The 22,260-nt window shown below is 41.6% G+C and overlaps 1 protein-coding gene across 2 annotated transcripts in view; it reads left to right on the forward strand.

The window, feature by feature from the left end:
• mdga1 (MAM domain containing glycosylphosphatidylinositol anchor 1) overlaps window positions 1–22,260 on the forward strand; it is a 186,578-nt gene that overhangs the window by 110,143 nt on the left and 54,175 nt on the right. For both annotated transcript variants that reach the window (XM_084367268.1, XM_084367269.1), the window contains exons 5-9: window positions 1,529–1,725; window positions 3,832–3,964; window positions 15,575–15,844; window positions 18,380–18,709; window positions 20,196–20,495. In XM_084367268.1, the coding sequence (XP_084223394.1) occupies window positions 1,529–1,725; window positions 3,832–3,964; window positions 15,575–15,844; window positions 18,380–18,709; window positions 20,196–20,495 (1,230 nt within the window). The remainder of the gene's footprint in view (window positions 1–1,528; window positions 1,726–3,831; window positions 3,965–15,574; window positions 15,845–18,379; window positions 18,710–20,195; window positions 20,496–22,260) is intronic.

Below are 22,260 nucleotides of genomic sequence, written 5' to 3' on the forward strand. Positions count from 1 at the left end.
TTGGCCACTAAAAGTCTAATCACATCGCCCTCCAGTCGTAGTGGACATCTGTACCAAATCTGAAGAAATTCCCTTCATGCGTTGGAGATACTGTGTTCACAAGAATGGGATGGACCGACAACCAAAAATCATAATGCCTTTGGTCACGGCTGAACCCAGCAAATTTTAAAAATCTGCTTTGATTTGGTGTTTTTAAGCTATTTTGAAGATAATTTGATGAAACATCTGTAGTAACAACTATCGGTCTCAAACCTTCCTTCCCATTAAAAGGTTTCTGCACATATTACATTTTATTTCAGTGCAAACCTTTCATAACCCTGTGACTCACTGTTCGTTTGAAATACAAAGCTATATTGTGGAGTCAGTCACAAAAACCACCTAAAAGAGTTAAAGCTGCTCTGATTCTATGCTAAGGCTGCTCACGCTTTGATTTCTATCCAGATGTGTGTGTGTGTGTATACATGTGCCCGTGTTTGTGACACAGCCCTCATGAGACAGCCGTGCCCTTTTCAACAACACTCTCAAACATTTCAACCAAAGAGGCATTAAATACAACTCCATCCATCATGTGGGCCGGGCTACAGTCACAGCTGATGGTGATGAAAGAACATAAGAGTGACACTCCCATCTCACCTCTTTTCTAGAGCGGCATGCGTTGTCGATAGCATACAGCGAGTTTTTCTACAGGAGAAAGGAAGTGAGGGACCAGGGCAGAGAAGAAAAAAAAAAAGGAGGTGATAGGGAAGGGGAGACGTGAAATGGAGAGGCAGGAGCAGGGAGGAAAAGGCTGCCCTGGTCTTGGCAGAAATTGTTTCCGTGACGTTTGAAGTCCGCAACAGTCCAATTAGGGTGCAAATAATCGGGATTACACACACACACAACCCTGCCCTGTAAGAGATAGAGGCAAGGAGCGAGGAGGAGGAGGAGGCGGGGATAGAAAAGGGAGGGTTGGTGATGAGGAGTGAAAGTGGCAGTGAGGTTTGGAGAGATGGCAGAAACCAGGGGGAGCAGCCTCCACGCTCGTGACAGCAGCTGAAATCCCATCGAGTGGAGGAAAAGGGAGATGACACTCCCATGGAGGAAATGTGTAGGGGGAGACGAAGGCAAGCGGGGGGAAAGAGATAAAAATGACAGGAAAAATGTATAAAACTAGTGTGCGAGAGAAACAGCGAGAGAGGGAAAATTGCGAATATGCACAGATTGTTTGGACGTGTGTGCTCGTTAGATGCGATGATCAATAGACGACTGTTTGGACGTTTTTGGTCAGTTTGAGTGGGCAGTTCAGCCAACAAACAGCACATGTTTACCATTATTTACAGTTGTGTCCCTGTTACCAAGTCCCTCCGCTGCCACACACAATATTGCCAGTGTTTTGAACCAAAAAAAGGCGACAACATCATGCAGAGAAGAATGTTATTTTAACTACACATAAGAATTTGTTCTTCTGGGTGCGATTAGCAATATTCTCACCCCTCGCAGCAAGTCTCTGAGTCTTTGTGTTTTTATTTTCCTTGGCTGTGTCTTGCAGACCTCGACACACCAGTTCTGACGGTGCACCAGACCATCAGCGATGTGCGCGGCAGTTACTACCAGGAGAAGACGGTGTTCCTGCGCTGCACCGTCAACTCCAACCCTCCCGCACGATTCATCTGGAAACGTGGGAACACGCTCATTGAGCAGAGCAAGGACAACGGAGTGGACATCTACGAACCGCTTTACACTCAGGTACACATGAACACATGCACAGCACAGACACGCTGCCAGGTGTGCAGTCACTCCTCGCTTTCTGCCTTTCTCTTTAAGAAGTGCCTCGCCGAGTCCCCCCGCTGAATCCTATCCTCGTCTGCTCAAGTTTTATTCTCGTCTCATCGGAAAATCTTTCACTTTAAATCTCTCTTGCTTTCATCTAGTTTTTCTTTTTCTTTTCCTGCCATTTCTTCTGACATTTAGTGCTCACGTGAAGACTACCGGTGGCAGGAAGTGATTCAGCTTTTCACTGAACCCCCCGGAGAGCAATTGTTCGATGTCTTAAGCCTAAATGTATCAACCCCAACCAAAGACTTTATTCAAGATTACGTCACATTACGAACATAATCATCCTAAAAAACCTCAGGGTGTTATGTCTCCGCACACCAGCCAGGTTGTGAAGTTGACCTTCTGAATTATCGGTTATAAAATGTCATCATTTTGTAAGTTAATCCTTGTAGACATTTGTGTGAATTTTGACATTATCATATGAATTGTTGAGTGGTGGCCAAACATGACCTTGACCTTTGGCCACCAAGATCTAATTCGTTATGGTGAAAGTTTAAATTTCTTTATAATGCAACTCTACGTTTGATTTTCAGTTTAATGTTGTGACAATGTGCTAATGACCTGGTTAGGTCTAGGTACGAAAGCCACTTTTGGTCATCACAAACAGCCTGAGATCTCCCGACTTTCTGTCAAAAATGTCATCAAACATGGCTGGAGATTGCCCAAGGATCTCCTCAAAAATATCAAGGGGTGTCAGGACTTCACACTCACATGTGAACTGTGCCTTCTCGCCTTGCGGTAAATCCAACAACATCCCCGCCACCTCCCAATATCTGACCACCTCAGGTCACGAACGTGCAATGTGAATGTGATACGACACGTGTATTTAAAAAAATGTTAACATACAAACATGAATGCATCAGTGGTTTGCAGAAACGTTATCGTTTTATTATGGTGACCAGATTATATGTCAACTGACAAGTGAAATTTTCTTCAGACCAGACACTAATACAGTAATATTCATTGTATAATGAAAGAAGAAATACATACTTTTTATTTTTAATTATGCGGTATAGCCGATGGTCCACAGGCTCCACATTTAACTCATGATCTTATATTAAAGCTGCGTGCGTGAGTTCACAGACGAGGGAAAATAGCTGACCATCCAGTCCGTCCATCTGTTATTTGATCAGTTTAACAGCATTAGCCAGTAAGTTAGCCAAATAACAAAAACAAACAGTCCCTAAGCCTGATCGCCAAGCCTGAGCGCCTGTTGCACCAACACAACTGCTCCATTTTTCTCCACTTACCAAAGCATCAGTCAGCCACAAAGCAGAGCCCCTTGAGTTCAATTAGCCAGCCAGTGGAGCTCTTCCCACGGCTGCCTCAGACACTGTTAGCCCATCACCTACTGTAGCAGACAGGCAGTTATACAGCATCACACACAAGGTCTTGATCTGAAAAATCACAAGTGATGTTGAAAGAGATGTGAGAACTGTTCCTGCGTGTCCAAGAGAGTTTGGACTTGCCTACATTAGAGACACAGCTGCTGGAGTAGTAAGAGACATTGTTTCATGAATGGTCCGGGAGAGGGAGGAGGGGGGAGGGATTTCGCTCTTTGAGCTGTCAATCAGATCAGTTTCATTTGGGTAATGGTCTCATGTGAAAGCCGTTTGAAATTCATCATTCGTATTACTTTATATGATTGGAGACGCTTCAGTTGATAATCAGGGCATGTCAGACCTACGAACACAGTATGTGTTTGTGTGTGTGCGAGCGTGCGTCTGTGTGGATGTGTGTGTTTTCTGACCCTGTTTACCACACTGCGGCTCATCAAAAATTGAAGTGACTTTTACACAAGATTACAACCCAGTTTAGAACAGACTAGAATAAAAAGCTGGGAGCTTTCTCATTGATGTAATGTTATGTGCTCTGCAATGGAAATGTGCTTGTTTTTGATCTATTATTAGATTGATGTTCATGTGTCTTTCATGATAACCGCATAAATGATTCTGTGGCAAAATATTTTTTAAGTCTTTTAGCATGATGTTGTCGTGTGTGCTTTGCCCCACATAGGGTGAGACCAAGGTGCTGAAGCTGAAAAACCTTCGACCCAAGGACTTTGCCGACTACACCTGCCAGGTTTCCGTCCGCAATGTGTGCAACATCGAAGACAAGTCGGTCACCTTCAGGCTCACAAACGCCACAAGTGAGTTTTTTTTTGCACAAATGCTTAAAAAGCTGCCGTGTGCCTTCACAAAGCCAAGCTTTTTTGTCCTTCGCTATCAATTTCTCGCTTTGCCTTTTGCTCCGTCTTTCTCTTTCTTCGATTCTCCCGTCTCGTCTGACTTTTCTCTGCGCGCTCGTTGTGTCTCTGCTCAGGAGTCTCTTGCTCTCTGTCTCTTTCTCTCATTGTTAAAACGTTTTCACCTGAGCAGGAGTAGGCATTCTCCTTTCATCATCTCATTTTCTCACATCCTGTAATCTTTCCTTGTCTCTTCCTTTCCTTTCTTTGCATGGGTTTTTCCTCTGCCCTTTGACTTTCCACTCAGATTTTCTCTCAGCCTCTGCGTCTCCTCGCCTGCCTCCCATTGTCTGTCTGTCTTGTTTTTTTTCTATCGCTGCGATCTCATGTCAGGGCCGTCGGCTGTAATTCAGTTGTCACACTCTCTGTTATCTTCAATTCAGCCTACACCCCTCTGTCCGTCTGCACGCCATCGCCCGGCAACTCTGTTACTTAGGACAACATCGTTGCAGTTGACAACCCTGATAGACTGATACACCACAAGGGAAAGCCTCGTGCTGGTGCAGAAGATTGTTATTCTTGTTCTGTTGCCTGTATTTTCTTTTTTAGTCTCCTCTCTTCTTGCCTCGTGCCAGCCAGCCTGAATGTACTGTATGCTAAATAGCATTTTGTGTGATTTTCAAACCTGTAATCAGTTATATTTAATTCCTCTCAGTGGTGTTAGTGTATTTATTTGGGTCATCCAAACGCTCTTGTTTTTCTATATGTTTGGAGATGGTTCAGTCTTTCTTTTGGTCAGTGGGGCTGAATGGATGGTGAATACAGTGCTGCAGCACTGGACAGCATAAGGAAACTGATGTGTTTTTTGAGCATTAAAGCATGTAAATGTAGTCCAGTAATCTAAAATGAAATTGTCTCCTTTGATAATGCACAGGCAATTATTAAGCGTTTACATACATTTAAAGCTCGGTCTCCTATTTGTTTCAAAAAGATCATATATAATGTTAATTAAAATTATGTGTACATTAGTAAATATAGTTTCAGGAAGCAAAAATTATAAAACATATATAATAAAACAAGACATTATCTTTTTAACTGCATTAATGTTTGCTCTGTATGATATCTCAGTCTCGCACCAAAGAGGAAAGAGATAAGAGTTTTTTTCTATGTGTTTTATGATGGCCACAAGTGTCCATGACTTTTTACTTTAACTTTTTATTTACAGACTTTGAACTGAAGGAGAGGTTATCAATTGAGCAATAAGGCCTCTTTCAGATAAGACATAAAGTTCCCCAGGAGTCTTCTAAAGTGAGCTGAAGGTGGGGAAGATAAAAAAAAAAAAAAAAAAAAACACCCTCAAAGACCAAACTCTGTGATAAAGTTAAGAGGAGACGAAACAGAGTTTCACACCTCTGTGGTAGACTGAGTGGAGAAAGATGTGGCTGCAGACAGATATAGATAGAGGAGGAAATTAAAGACTGAGAGTGGAATCAGACAGAAAATGAGAGATGGACACAGCGTGCCGAAAAACTCCGGAAAACAGAGTGACGCTAATGAATCAGCTTCAGGTGAATGTTTCCTGGCTCACAGATGTGCTGTTAATTAGAACAGAGATGATAAATGATGGATTATGATGAGAGGGATGCTTTTAACAGAGTGACCGAATGGAAACAGAAACATAAAGATGCTAAAACATGTGGCGGAAGGCGAACGCACGACTGGCTTTTGTATGTTTATTTTACCCAGAAAGTGTAAAATTACATTATTCCTTGTGCCAGTGAGCTCATTTTTGAGTCAATGACCTTCAAATCAATACATTATAAAGGGTTGTTTCAAAGAAAAAGGAAGAGGAGAAAAAAGCAGAACAAATAAGTTGTAATGCTCAAGCTGTAGTGATGGGTGCGCTTCACTCTCATTCTTTCCTGCCCTTCGCTCTCAGACTCCTGTGCCTGAGATCGATTGTATCCACACACCTCTGTCAACACACACACACACACACACACACACACACACACACACACACACACACACACACACACACACAGAACCACTGCCATGATAACAATAAGAGTGCGCTTGATGCTGGCATACGGGCTCAGAGACTTGCCAGAACAGCCAATCTGTCTGGACCACACAGCCTCGCAGAGTGACAGAGAACACACTGCTTAGTGTCTGTGTTTCTATGTGTGAATTATTTTTCTCCTTTTTTTTTTTTCTCTCCATTGCCTTCACACATCTCTTCGAAATAAGAGCCAGGTTACCAGCTGCACTAACAGCCATACAGCCACTGCCCTAAACGTCACATTATGTCCTTATCTTTTCCAGCCTGCTCTCACTCCCTACGCTGTAGGTACCCAACTGCTGTCACTTCTCCTCTCCAGCGCAGTAGTTTAAAGAAGAAAAAAAGTCACATGCAAACGTCAAAATGGATTTTGATTTTAAGTAACGATATGTATGAAGTTTAATTGTATGTAATTAACTTGTATAAAGTAGTTTTGGTGAGTAATTTTTTTTCGTTTTTTTCGTTCTTTGGTGCCTAAACCTGACCAAACACAGCCGTTTCGAAAATATTGTTTTTTTTTATGCTAGCATTACTCTGTAAAATCTCATAAACGATTATTAGAAAAATGAAAAAGAGGCGATGTGGCACTAAAGTAATATAGGTTCAAATAACGCTGCTCTTCAGACAAGTGTAAACATGCAGATGTTATCAGAGAAAATCACATCTCTAGACTCAGATCTCCAAAATAACCAGAGCGACAGACGGGGAAAAGAAAGAGATAGAGAAGAGAGAGAACGAACTAGACACACAGAGAGCAGAGGGAGGAAGAGAGAGGCAGAGAAAGAGACAGATGGACACGGAGACAGAGATAGAGAGATCGCAAAGGAGGAAAATAAACAGTGAGTCGCTTCTTTTTTTAAAAATGTTTTATCCTCAGTAATATTTATCTAATGAGTGTATTTTGTTATTCGGCACTGATCTCCCTTTTGCCCTTGTGCCGTCAGTCACTGCTTAGATTAGATTCATCCAACTAGGTTACGTCATGGCCTCCGATTCACAGCGCTGGAACAAGGGGATTGATTGATTTTTCATATCATAATCCCAACCTGGGATTTGAGTACGGGGCTTCTGCCCCTCCGGTAACTGCCAGCGGCGGCCAAATCCTCTTCCCCTGCCTCTCATAAAAAGAACATGGAGGCAATGCTCCAGAGCTTGTCATGTTATTTAAAGTGGTGGTGTACAGGGGTGGAAGGGGGATTAATGGAACGAGGCCTGGATGTGTGGAGGGGATGGAGAAAAACAGGAGATTGCAAGATTGACTTCCACCATAACCTCAGTGGCCTGCTACTTTTCTAACGTGACGCTTGTTTACTGCAGTTTTACTGCCGAACAGATAGAAAGAAGACAAGGCAAACATTTATTTTGCCATTTTATTTGAGGCTTTAAACTTGTAGCATAAGGTTTCATTATTCATCTGACCCAAAATCTTTTCTAGTAGCGGGCTGCTGCAGAGGTCTTATCATAAAATAATAAAACAGCCAGGTGTATGGGCAGTAAATGGGTCCAGCCACTGTGGTGAAATAGCGCAGGGGGGGAAAAAAAAGAGCATCTCCACATCAAAGAAAGACCAAAGAGGAGAAATGTGAAATAGACTTTTTATAACTATCACATTGTCAGTAATTGTCAGATTTAGAGAACAATTTACATTTCATATACATCAGAGACTTTCTGACAGTTTAAGTGCCATGTCTCTGATGAAATTGTACAACTCTTCATTACGCCGCTCTACGTGTCAACATAGGTGCTAATTTGGAAACGCTGTCGATTTAACATCTCAGGTTCTGTTGACAAAATGCTGTTTCACAAAGAAAAATAAACAATGCTGCAAAATAAAATCCATTCCTGAATAATTCTGGTGGCAGGTATGTTGAAAGAAAGAAAGAGAGACACACAGGCACCGTGATCTGAAGCTGTTTATAACCTTCAGAGAACTGAGTCAGCCAGTAAATCTGAACGACGGCTAGTTGATTCAGTCTTTTATTGATTACTGTAACTCTTACTACAATACCTTCACAATAATATGACAGTCGTACAAGTGTGTAATATATATGATGAGATCAATATGTGGCAAGGCCTATAGCGTACAAATTCCCCCTTGAAAAGTTGAGGATCAATGGGCAATCTGCAATAACCCTTAGTACTGTAAAACCTCGGCGGTGGGAGATTGTACTGCATCTGCGCAGTCAGTTTTATGTAAGGCTGTAATCCACGACTGAGAGCGGTCATGAGGGAGAGGGACAGAGAGAGAGAGAGAAAGAATCGGGAAAAATGGTGGAAAAATTCAAAAAAATCTATCTATTCCAAGCTGTTGTTTGTAATAATATTATAATATTTAACTTTAGATATTTTACCAACAGGTCATGTGTGTCTGGGCTTTATGGCTGCAGGTTGAAGGCCTCTTACATGAATTATTACATTGTTCAGTTCCTAAACTTCCTCCTGACATTTCTCCACCAGTGTCAGATCCAGTCCAGTCAGGGGATCAGGGTGGGGATATACAGCCACACCGCTGGCAAGAATCAATCTGCTTGTAAGGCCGCTTTGATCATTTTTTGTGAAGTCACTCGAAGGGGCTTTAAGAGTCTCGCAATTTCAGCTCCGTGCCCTCTGACTATGACCTTTCCATGTCGAAAACATATTGCTTTAACTATACAAGTAAGCATGCAGCCTCATGCCAGCAGAGCACATATTTATACCCAGTGATGGAATGTAAGTACATTCACTCAAGTACTGTACTCAAGCACAATTTTGATGTTCTTGTACCTTACTATTTATATTTTCTGCTACTTTATGCTTCCACTTCACAACATTTTGGAGGCAAATTTTTGCACATTTCACTCCACTACATAACTTTAGTTATTACTTGCAGATTGCATGCTGCGGCCAAGCTTGTGCATTTTTAATACATTTATTTTATCTGCAGTAGGATAAAAAAAAACAAACAAAACAAAAACAAATTTCTGATAATCAGAAAAATGCTGTATATCAGATTCCATAATCAACAAGGTTGCACTGTTCAAATGAAAGAGACAAATTTAAATTAGCAACCTTTAGGTCACATGCTGCATCTTTAAACACTCCCTATTTTCCATATAAAAATGTCTTCATACTGAAGTTTACATTGTGTTTAATATGCCGGTCACACCTGAACAGATCAAGCAGGTCTTCAGTTGCTTTCATCCTGTTGTGGTGTATATTTCCAGCTACTCATTGCTCGCATGTCCATTAAGGATAGCTGATATGCACAAATGTACATCCAGATAAACAAATGTACAGTAAGTGCATACACACAGGCACACATCTGCTACTGTATGTACATACACACACTTCTGCAGATGGCCCAGTGTTAAAGCACGTAAAGAGCAAAGGAGTGTGTCCTGTCTTTGTCACAGCAGACACAGTAGACTGTCATCATTGTCACCATGTGAAAACATTTCCAAGTCTCTGTTTCTTTATAATTTTTTGTTTGTCATGATGTGATTGAAATTTAGAGGAAAGTCCTCAACGGTCCATTTTCCATTGAACATAAATTACATATCTTTCCTGAATATATAAAACACAAAGTATCGGCTTGACCACAATGCAGTGCACTTCAGATACTTTGGGGTTTATCTACTCAACTTGCTTCAGGGTATTATGTCTGTGTGCAGCGAGGTAATAACATCCAAATCCTTCATTTTGCAAATCACACCTCGAACATTTCCTCATGACGGCACCGAGGATCAGTAGCAACTTTTTGGTTGCTGGTCTGTCTCCAAACCCTGAGGCCAACCTGCTGCCTCACCTGACTGACATGAAGGTGACAACCACTCTTCCAGGGTACAAAACACAAACATACAGCAGCTGTCACGACACACCTCAATCTAAACCTTTAAGCTTTTACTTCCGGCTGATTTCTTCTCAGTAAAACCCCACTGCCTTTACCTCATATTTGAATTCGGTCCTGCAAATCTGAAACACGTAATGCAGTGTGGAAGTGAGAGAGAAAGCGAGTGATGGCGAGAAATCAGTGAACGCAAGATGCAGAAAGAATGAGAACCAGGCACAGAGACAGAGACGGGAAGAGGTAAAGACACAGATATTGAAGATACAGAGGTGACAAACTGACGGAGAGAAAAGGGGGAAGTGGGAGGGAGAGAGTGTGAGCGTGGAAGAGAGAGGCATTTGTTACCTGGTTGTAAACCGCTGTGCTGCACATAAATCCCATTACTTTGGGAAGAGCGCTGGCTGATCCCACCGTTACCGTCACCCACGCATCCCCAGGAAATTGAAGCTATAATTCTCAAATCCTCAGTTCCTCCCCCCACTTGCTTCACATATAGTGTTCTCTCTTATTTTTTTTTTTTCTACCCAGACTTTCTGTTCACTGTACTTTGGCAGTTTTTGTTCTTAGGATTACGAGTTTTATTTGTTTTGTTGTTTATTTACACTTACTTACACACAAGTAGGTTCAATTTGGGCCACTCATTTTTTTTTAGTGAAGGAAAATAAAAGTTTATGCTGTTTTATTGTTCGTCAAATAAAAAGGCTTTTTAAACATGTTGGATCTCTCTTTATATTATAAAATTATATACAATTCTATTGCATAATCTGACCACGGCTACGCTGCTGACGCCCATCCCGTATGAAGAGGATGCGCAAGCTCGACCACATGAGCATCACATGTTCTCTCTTTGGTAATTGGACCTTAAAATGCCAGTATAATCAATTATGATCACAAACAGGGCTTTGCTACAATACACCCCCAGCTGAGCTGATACTTTGCTGTATTTAACAGACAGACAAATAACGCAGCAAAACCGTTTCCATGGACCTTGTTCAACACTTAGGAAGCTCTTCAGGTCCACAGGGCTTTACTTTCCTCTCGCTGTGATTTGATACAATGGAAGTGGACAGTGCTATTTGTGTGCTGATTGCAGTTGTTACACCAGTGAAATTTCTTGTCAGCTTGAGAGCCATCACCAGTGAGGTTAGCTAAAGAGATCTCCCATTAGTGTGTGTTTTTGCATGCGCGTTTTTGTCACCCATTTAAGAGAGTACAAGCCTGTCTGTGCGTGTGCACAGAAGTGTGCACATTCTTGTATGAGTAGAAACATGCATCTGTAAACCAGTTTGTTGAGCCTCCGTGCACCTCTTTCATTACGGTGATTGCAATCTAAAAAAGAGATTAGATGAGAGGATGTACTGCATAAAGTCTATTAGAGGAATGAATTGCTTCCTGTACTCCGTGGGGTCGGTCTCTCACTGAGGATTAACTCTCTCAGGTCGATAAAAGCCTGGATTCTCCTCCTTCTTGTCCTCGAGAGCCCATTTAAAAAAGCCCGTCTGGAGTATGCTCCTTTTAAAAAGCCCAAATATTAATATTTAAAACCTCATCAATGCATTCTCAGAAGGAAAAATGTTTTTCTAGCCAACAAAAAGCTTCTTTAAAAGATCAACATGAAATGGTAACAACTCCTTACAAAGTACACTCATCCACGATTAAATAATACACGGCATAACAGAATTTTTTAAATCTTTTAAAAAATCTCAGGTAGGTTTTTGAGCACAACAACAGCCAGCGAATGATCAAGACCCACTTCTACATGCATTTTAAGGAATGGTGAAGGCTGTACTAACAAACCGAAAGTTGCAGTTTTTTTAAAAAGATGTAGTGTGGATGGATAAAAGCCTCATGACCATCGCACACCTGTTTTCATGACCTTTCAACTGCCTCTACGTCTGCTGATTACAGAAATACTCAGAACAAAACCCGACTCAAAATCCGTCAGGACACACACTGACACACTTTTTGACTGATTTAGTTTATAGTGAAAAAGGGTTTACTTTATCGAGCTGAATACTTTTTTTAAAGCAATGTAAGGCCCTTTCATTTTTCCAGACTTCATATCAGCCAATGGCAGATTGACCGGCCCGGATTACACACGGCACATAGCGCTGCAAACACTTCTTTACTCAGGTTGCTGTAGTCTCATTAGGTTCTGACTCTCAGGTTGGATTTGTTTATTTTCTACAAGCGTCTAAACCTATTAGCGAATCTAATCCTCTTCCATCTTCCTTCATCCATTGAATTGGAATTAATTCATATTGGCAAATAAAGTAGCTGTAGCGCTAGCTCCTAATATTGTGTGTGTGAATGTTTGTGTGTGTTTGTGGTGTCTTCTTTAGTTTGTGCCAGACAAGATACGCTCTTTAAACAAAGAGTATATGTGAAAAATGAATTAATATAAAGAATAATTGGGAGAAAACTGTGCAATAAGGTGATTGTTTTTCTTATCTCCAAAATGACCTGGAACCATTTTCTAAACAGAGTAATGTCATTAAACCTCTGCATGCTATCACTTGCTGCATGAGGTCTTGCAGCAGCAATGAAAAACAAGCATATACAAGCCGTATATGAATAATTCAAAAGGCAGGTTGACTTTTGAAACGGAATACAACGATCTTGTTTTTCTACTTTTTTGCGGCTTTAATTTGCCCAAATACTTTTTACAGCTCAACAGTACAATCACAGATTAGTAACTCGTCACCCGTGAAGCAGCTAGAGTAGAGAACCGGGGCTTGACTGTTTTACCCTGTTTTTTTTTTTTTTTTTACTGTATCTGATGAGGGAGGGGGGAGACCTTTTTATATTACTCCACCAAAAAGATTTTTGTAGCCACTCGAGGGATTTAACCAGGTGACATTTTGGTCACAAGCTCATTTATCTCTGCGTTACCCTCATGTCACCCCATTTACACCCTGTGGCAAGATATGCAAAAACCTATTACAAGATGTTGCAGATAGGATTGGCAACTACGCGATGGGGAGAATGTCGAATGCCTTGAAAGCGCTTGGTTTTACATTGAACTAGGAGGTATTGCGAAACATGGCTTTCACTACCATTAAGATGTAGGGTGCATTGCAATTCTGGAGAGCCGTGGAGAGGTTTTTAAGGTTGAGTTGAGGTGAAGCCAGGGTTCAGTTTGATGGAATTAGAGTATGTTCCCAACCGCCAATTGCCAGAAGTAGTTTTATTCTGTAGCTAGTTATTTAGTTAAACACAAACACTTGTAGTAAATCAAGTGTGTTTATTTCAGAAGCCTTCAACTGATTTACAGTACTTGATCAAACGACAACAAAAAGCAATCAATGGTTTACTGTACTGTTCTTTTTTACTTCTTTTAGCCGAGTTGTTTTCCTGTTTTTCGAAACAGGACCATTTGCATTTAGAAATCCTGTGTGATGTTTGGCCACTAGGGAGCAGAATAACTTGTAATCCTCTTTGAAACCTGCTAATGCTAACACATTAGCAAAATGTTTTAATAATAAATAAAAATCCAAGCCCACAAATCCAACAAACACAGATCAACGATATCACTCCAGAAGTCATGGGTCAGGAGTAGCCTTTGCCGGAAATCGCTCGAAATGTGCAGTGTTGGCAATGAGACTGAACTGTGTTATAGGTCTATGTAGTAGTTGTGACTCAAACTGCAGCAGATGCAGGTTTGTCACATAATTTTCAGTTAAAAAATGACAGAAAACAAAGAAACAGAATTGTTGAGAAGATATTGTCACAAATGTACTGAATGTTCCTTCTAAGAATAAGAAGAACATACAGTACAAATGATTTGCAAACCCATCAGTGTTTCTGAAAATTGTTTTCATGAACTGAGCTTCTATCTGAGTCTTCCTATCTGCAGATTACAGAAGTACTCAAACATGACGCACGAACTAACAGATACTGATAATACAAATATGTTTACTCATTAGCTGTTGTTTCCTGTTGTCAACTCCGTCTGCTCTTGGTGATGGTTAAAGAGTAAAACCAAAAGCTGTAGGCCTTTCAGTGAATGCTCTGCTTAACAGGCAGTGTGAGAAAGCTCGAAATGATCTCTGCATCTCATTATCACCCTGTATTTGGTAATTTTAACAGACAGTACACACCCATGTAGTTATCAGGGTGTGTGTGTGCACATGATGGTATCTCTGTCACTGTAGATATTCTTCTTTCCTCCCTCCTCTTCGATGATTAATATCCTTTTTTTTGTCTTTTGGCTCTTCTCCCCTCTCCTGCTTCAGTCGTGTCTTTTACTCGGTCTTTTACTGGATAGTGTGTGTGTGTGTGTGTGTGTGTGTGTGTGTGCCCCTCGCTCCCACCGCTCTGCCCTTTTTTTGTATTTTGAAACTGCTGGGCTCCGATCGATCTCTGTCTGGCAACAGGATTTTTTTTTTCCCCCCTCTGCAGTTGCGTTTTGGGTCATCCTGTACTTTTCCTGTTAGGTCAGTCATAGGAGAATGACGCAGTGGCTTGGGAAAGATACAGGTGATGTGAGAGCAGGGGAACAGAGACATGAATTACCTTTGGTTTACTGATTAGTCTGTTCTGAGAAAAAGATGAGAAGTTCAAACACCCTTACATGAATGCACAGCTACATGTTTAGACCTATCCAAATGCGACATCACATTTGCAGTCAGAGGAAACCTATGAGGCTGCTGTGTGCTGATTTGGATGGGGGTCAGGTCTTGCCTATGTGTCCTGGGATTTATGCAGTGGTGATCCTCCATGGACAGCTGTAACACCCTCTTTTGAAATATCCATAACTGGCTCTGTGCATTTGGGAGGTCATAGCTGATAAAGATGTATTTATTCCAGTGTACGTCCTGTTGAGTTGGATACTAAATAGAAACTTTTACTTACTGATAAAATAGATACTGTTTTAAAGACCAGGACCTTTATAAGAATGTTCTTAGTACTGAAACTCAGTCTCAAGATCATTTCTGACAATGTTTGGAAGACAAGACAAGATCATGGCAATGGTAGAGGAGACTGATGCCAGACAACATGTATTATTCAGTGGACTAAAGAGTGGATTAACAAACAAAGCCACACATGCTCCTTGGGAGTGTAGTACCGCTGTGTATTGTTCATAAAGTTGATTCAAATTTTACCACAAGCTTGGACCCAAAAGTATCCCAAACTGCAATACCCCGACACGACCAAGAGGAGAATCGCTTAAGTCACGGCGAGACTTCTCTTAGAGATAAGATGTTTCCACGACAAACAGGTTTTATAAAAAATACTGCTTATAAGTGGTTTTCTGCCTCAATCGTACTTAAGCTGATCATCATCAAGTCGATTTTATCAATGAGGCTACAGGATGTCAAAGCACTAATTCATGAAAATTGTGTTTCTTTAGTACGTGCGTTATATTACATGCACACAGGTACAGTATTTACACACACAGGCGCACGCAGACATCAATATAACACACACTCCCATTCTCACTTCAAAACAATGTCATCATTTGCATGCAAAATCCTGTAACCATCCTGCAATGCTACTGGGAACCCTTCATTAAATCTGCATGTCACAGTTGCAGACAGTTAACATCACATCTGTATGACTCAACATCTGTAGACCACCAGTCCTTTACAACAGTTGCAAGGAAAACAACATTGCTCTGTTCAATGTGACAACAGAAAAAACTGATTTGCACTTGTGATCCTTTTCTTCTCTGTCTCCCTCTAAGCTCCCCCAATGATCCGGCTGTCAGTCAACGACACGGTGGTGGTGGACCCCGGCCAGGATGTGCTCCTGACCTGTGAGGTGACATCGGGTTTCCCCCCGCCCACGGTGACGTGGTCGCGTTATCCCGGCCCGCTTCCCCTCAGCGCCCAAGTTCGTGGGCCGACGCTGTTTCTGCGGGCCGTCACGCCGGCTGACGCGGGCTTCTACAACTGCTCGGCTGTCAACAACGTGGGCAACCCCGCTCGCAAGAACGTCAATCTGGTTGTCAGGAGTAAGTGCGTGTGTTTGTTGCTAGATGACAGCGGGACAAGCAGTGGGAGAAATGTTATTGAACACGGGTGTTCATGGTTTGCGTGTGCATTATTTTCCCTTGGCTGCTGGTTTGGATTCAAAATGCTTGACATAATTTATGCTTCTAATTTACCAGCTCTGAAACTACATTTTAAAGGTGCATTATGTGAAAAAAAATTATCAACAGAATATGAACAAATATTAGTTTTGAAGCTTTTGTATTGTGTTGGCGTGATATCTACTGAAGTTAGCATGCTAACTGCCTAGTCCCTAGCCACTTTGTACGGCTAATACGACTGATAGCTTTCAAGGTTAAAGGAGCAGTTAACCGCTACTCTGTTGATATGCTGCCCCCTGTTTGTTTGGAGGCGGCAAATTCTTACATAATGCACCTTTAACAATGTTGTAGTCATTCCATATTTCTTTCCCTTTAAATAGCTGACAGTAATCAAGAGATTATAGAAGCACACTGATTTTTTTTCTCTCTTAACAAAGCAAATACACACGCATACCTAACAGATATCTGAGTATTCTTAAATCATCAGATCAAAGATACTGTATTTTTTAATTTTAAAAGTGCCATCTGCTCAGTCCTTGCTAGCTTTAGTGTGCAAATGTATTCATGTGTGCGTGCACTGGGAGCGACTGTGTGGCGTGCGACTCGCGAGCAGTTGATCCATCATTACAGAGAGCCGATGTGAATCTCGTCAGAATAGGCGGGTTAAGTATTGCTCTTTTTTTATAATTCCCTTGCCGTTAAAGCAGAAGCCTTCCATTCTTCCTCCCCTCCGGCTATTTTTAGCCCCTTTAATCATCTTTATTCACTCCAATTAGTTAGACTGGAGTGGAAGCAATTAGCGACAGTCTCTTCTGTTAGTTAACACTGTAGAGAACGTATGCTGGATGGGTTTCTCCTGTTAGCTTAATGGGCCTGAACGCATCATCACACCAGCACAGGTGGCAAGACGATGAGTGAGACACACACACACACACACACACACACACACACACACACAGGCACATCCAGTGAGTGCTAAGAGATGGGAATCTGCAGGTAGGCAGGCGACACAGTTGCACATGAATGCACAGCCAGCCACAGGCTCCCACATGGCACGCACACACAACATCGTCTCCACACTAAGCAGGTAAAGTTGCAGGATCATGTTAACCATATGGTCACCGTTTCACATCCACGGCTCCACCCAAGCATCTTGTTAACAAGCTCGAGAGGAGTTTGATTCGAGCTCTCCTCTCCTCCTCGCCGCCTGTCTCTCGCCTTAGTGGGGAAAATGGAGAGCTGTTTTGTATTCAACATGGAAATCTGTTGGGGAAACGCAGCCTTTGAAACTGAAAATTAAATGTGACAGAGTGAGAGTTACTCTTTGTCCTTGATTTTGTTCCCCCCTTCCTCTTTATCCCTTTGTTATTTTATTCTCTATCTCGCTCCTTTTGTCTCTCCCTCCTTCACAATTTGCTTCTTCCTCTCTCTCGCTCTCTTTCTTTCTTCTTCAATTTCCTTTTTCCTTTGGTTTCTTTTTGTCATTCTGCCCCCTCTTCCAATGCTTCACCCACTATGTTGCAAGCTCATCTACCATTCTGCGTTAGCCATCTTCCCCCTCCTTCATCCACTTTATTTTTATTGTAATTGACTTTTTTACTCTCCCTGTCTCCCTCACAACTATGTCCATGTCTGAATGGATTTTTGTATGTATTTTTATTTTACACTTTTCACTTAAAGAACTTGAAAGTATCATATCAATTGGTGTGGCCGACCCAGACTGGCTCTATCCATCAGGTCCCGACGGATCCTGAATGGGGTCTGAAGGGTCCTGGTGAGTTTGGGATGGGTATCATGCTTTACTGCAAATACGCTATTTTTTTCCGAGTAATATCCTGAATATACACAAATAATAGCTTCTTGAAACCCAACAGCTCCCCCTTGCAGAGCCTGCAGAATGTGAGTTTGTGAGTGAGTGAATGAGTGAATTACAAGCTAGCTTCATGAGCTGCTTACCATTCATTAAAAGTTTAAGAGTGAATAAATTGGGTCCAACGTTTCGGATTTAGTAACAGTTGCAGATTGCAACTGACTGAACACACCTCATTTCATATGGAAGGCCTATTTCTTGGTTTGTCTGTTCTGGACTTCTGTAGAAACATGGAGGTGCAACATGGCAGATTCACAACCATTATTAGTTTCAGATAATTATACATCAATGAAAATATAATTATAAATCAATTTCTGCTCCTTACTGCCCCTACATCCTTCACACTGGACCTTTAAGTACATATGTTATGCGTAGTTTAAAAAAAGTGTTTTTCTCTATTTATTCTTTAATGCATTTAGCTCTTTTCACTGTCGGATGTTAGTGAATATACGGAGTAAATATTTTGCTGGTGACGTTCCTCCTCCATTATTAATATCAACACTTCCCCACAGCTTTCCTCTTACACTGTACCTTCGGTTTAACGCTTTCTTCTCCCTCCCTTCTCACCCTGACACCACCGAACACAGCAATGGGCAACCTGACCTTCCAGATCACACCGGACTCCAACAAGGACAGCGAGACCATCCAAATGGGTCGGGACCTCAAGCTGTCGTGCCACGTTGATGCCACCCCGCAGGACAAGGTCAACTACACCTGGTACAAGAACGGCGCACCCGTCTTCAATTCAGATAGCCTGATCCTGCTACGCAGTGACCCAGACATGGCACCTGGCACCAGCAGCTTGGAGATTGTGGACATGAAGTTCAGAGACTTGGCGACCTACAGCTGCGTGGCGAACTTCCCAGGGAGCAGAGTGCTGGAGCTCCGTGTGGATGTCAACATCTCTCAGAGCAGCGGTGAGGGTTTCTTTTTTTTCACGCCTCTGTCATTCTGAGACCAGTATTTATGACTTTATATGTTAAACGTTATAAGGTAGTTATGTGGCTAACTTGCACTGTCAAAAAACAATTTGATGGGAAGACACATTGTTCTACAAGCAAGAAAGAACAAATCCAAATGTGCCAATTCATTATCCAAGCTGACTATAGCCTGAACACACAGTAAGTTTCGAGATAATTTTGAAAAACCACTCCCGAAAAGGTTATTTTGCCCCATCATTCTAGTGTATCTCCTTTATTAACACTCTTTCTGCACTCTATGTACAATATAAGCCTGACACATGACAAGTTTTCTCCTTTTTGTGTCAGCAAAGAAAGCAACAGTAACCGAGCAACAGAGCATTAAAAAGGTTAGATGTGTGGATGGGTACGTAGCTTTCACATAAAGTCAGAAAGCAGGACATCCCTCTTGTAAATTTGTAACCAGAGTGATAATAGGCTTCTGCAGTGTATCCTTGGGGAAAAATGAATCATTTCAAGAGAAAGAAACTCCTAATTTGCTCCATGGATTAAACCCAGGGAAGAGAGTGTCCATTTTCCTAAAATCGCACTATAAACCTTGTGTTGGTGAAATCTGAGAAACTCCAGGTTAGATGGATAGTGCATTAATTTAAACATTACGTAGTTAATATTCTCTTTTTGTTTCCCAATCTGCATGGTAGTTTGACTTTTTAAGAAACAGTGACAGCCCTCTCTGTAACTATCTCTCCATGCGCCTTACCCTCTTGTTTGATGCAACACAGAGAATTTAACATCACAGCGGTGTATAGTAATAATGTGTATGTGTGTTTCTGTGTTCATTCTCATGTGTGATAAAATCTTAATGTGAGCACTTAATACTGAGCAGTAATCTTTTTTAATGTCCCTGCGTTGCATTGAAACTCTGTGATTGTCCAATAAAGTAAACCTTGTAAATGTCACTTTCTTTCATACCTTTTTTACTCTCCGCCTGTCTCTGATATCTAGTTTCTCTGTTCACACCGTCTGTAAATGTTTCAGTCATGTCCACCTTCAGACATGTTATATCACGAAAGCCTTCCTCTCTTCTCCACTGTGCACTTAAGCACTTTTTTATTTACCCTCGCGATTAAGAAAGACGAAACTGAATGACTCATAAACTTTTGTCAAGGTTTTTTCTTTGAGCTCACATACAAATGTATTTATATTTAAAAAACAGAAGTCTGAAATAGCTTTCTATTTAAACAAAGATCTATCTGTCCCTTTTATTCAAACTTTACAAGCCACAATATATCAGATTTTCCTTTTTGGCTTTTTTGTGAAGCGTCTGTATGAATATTGTATGAAGATTGTTTTCCTTTATTGCAGCAATTTGTATCATTGTTAAGAAAAGTCATACTTTTCAAATACATTATTCATGTTTGCTGGAGCTCAAAAACAAGAGAGACTTAAACTCCTTCCTCCTCTTCCCTTGTCTCCCCTCCAGTCTCTCCTCCGATGCTGTCGGTTCCACCTGGAGGTCAGGTGGTCAGCGTGCGAGAGGGAGGCAACGCTGAGCTGGCGTGCCTGGTGGTGGATGGCAAACCGCGTCCACCTGTGCTGTGGTCACGGACAGAAAAGGACCTGCTGATGCCGTCAGGGGCGACCATGGTGGAGACGCCTGATGGCCGCCTGAGGCTAAAGAACGTCAGCCGGGACATGATGGGGCTGTACCGGTGCCAGACCGCTCCGTACAACGGGCTGAACATCAAACGCAGAGAGGCGCAGGTCCAACTCAATGTGCAGTGTAGGTATCAGTAGAGAGCAATGTTTGGTAGGCATCATTTAGGATTTAAGTATCAAGGACACCTGATGCCTGTACCTCCATAGACCATAACAACTTTCTCTTTGTTGCCATGGTAATGTCAGAGCTCTGTTAACACTTCACTTTTCTGGTTCCCCTCCTTGAATAATGGCATAATCTTCACACTTTTTCTCAAAACTGTGTACCCCAAAGACAGGTAGGGAAACGTATGGTGATGTAAAGAGTGTTTAAAAGGCAGAGAGAGAGAATGAGAACACACCTCTATGGCTTAAAGGCTGTCTTTTGCTAAACCTGCCCCTTCCCCTTCCTCTTTGTGAGCACTCTAGTGGGGTCTGTCATTAATAAAACTCCCGGAGGACGGGCTTTGAGAAAGGAATAAGATCTGTCTTGCTAAATGTAACACATAATCTCAATGCCTTTCCCTCCCACGGGGTTACCTACTTTTACTTACTTCTGCAGTGCTTGAACTGTGCTATATAGGGATGGCAGTTTTGACGACTCTGCCTGCACACTCTTAAAACCGAGAGAGCGTGACATGAAATACAAAAATGATTTGGATTCCAGAATCAAAACATACATCCTCGTTTATGCTTTATCAAACCATACAAAATCGCTTGTGCCCCAGGGCTGCGTGTGAATGCTGTCTAGTTGCTTTTCAACTGCATTACTTTTCTTTGTTTTTAAAACAAAATCCCACCACTTTTGCTTCCAGGAAAACAGCGTACGTATTGGTAGCGGGGGGGGGGGGTTACGTCTATAATATATGTACACCCTGTGGGCAAAATCAGCACAACGTATAGAAGTTGTCATCAGCCACAGTAACAGGAGGTCCCCTGCTGAATTTCCTAGCGAGTGACAGTGTTGTCATTCAGATAGCATACTGCAACCAACAGGCAAAATCAAACATAATAACCTAAAGAAAATAATCCTTACAGAGGATAATTGGGACGAGTCTGAGCTTCTGCGTGACACCACAAGCATACGAACGACTGCGGTGAGCAAAAAGTTCAAGTGAAGTTGTTCTGGCACTCATCCAAGATGCTCGATAAATTCTGAACTGAGGAGATTAAGAAAGTCTAGCCAGCTTGTTGTCTGTGCATCCATTGTTGGTGCAAACCATCAAAACAATCCAACCTTTGTAGCTGTTTTTTTTTTATCATAAAAACTTAACATTCACTAATTTAAAATGTTGTTAGATGAATGAATAATGTGCTGTTTTGGTTAAAGCTTTCACAGCAGAGTATCACTGCATTGGTAAAAGCTTGATTTAATCAAGTAAATTTATGTTAACAAGAATTCAGTGTACAATACAGCCCTTTCAGCACACTCCCAGTGTGTCCTGTGTACAAGGTCAAGCTAAAAGGCTAACGCTATTAAAGCAATGAATGTAGGCTACAATATATTAGAAAAACATGAGGATGAAAAAACAAGTTTTGTGCATCTAAAACACTTAAAAGCACAAACAGCTCAAGAAGAGAGCATTAATGAAGCTGTTTAACTTTGGAAATGTGTTTTTCCTGAACCAAAATTCTCAGATTTACAGTTTAAGTCATGGTATCAGATTTCCTAAAGGGTAACTCCACCAATTGAAATTTGTATAAAGCCTTTTGTGGCTCCAGAGAAAGCTGCAAGTAATGTCAATTTCCTGCAGTTGCATTGTGGGTAATGTAGGCAACCAGGTTTTGACAAGCAGTCTACTGGTCTAGCATTGCACTCCCTAAACACTGTCGGACTCTTTATGGACACT

The sequence above is a fragment of the Pagrus pagrus genome (assembly GCF_965226575.1).
Source record: "Pagrus pagrus genome assembly, chromosome: 1".
Classification (NCBI taxonomy): domain Eukaryota; kingdom Metazoa; phylum Chordata; class Actinopteri; order Spariformes; family Sparidae; genus Pagrus; species Pagrus pagrus.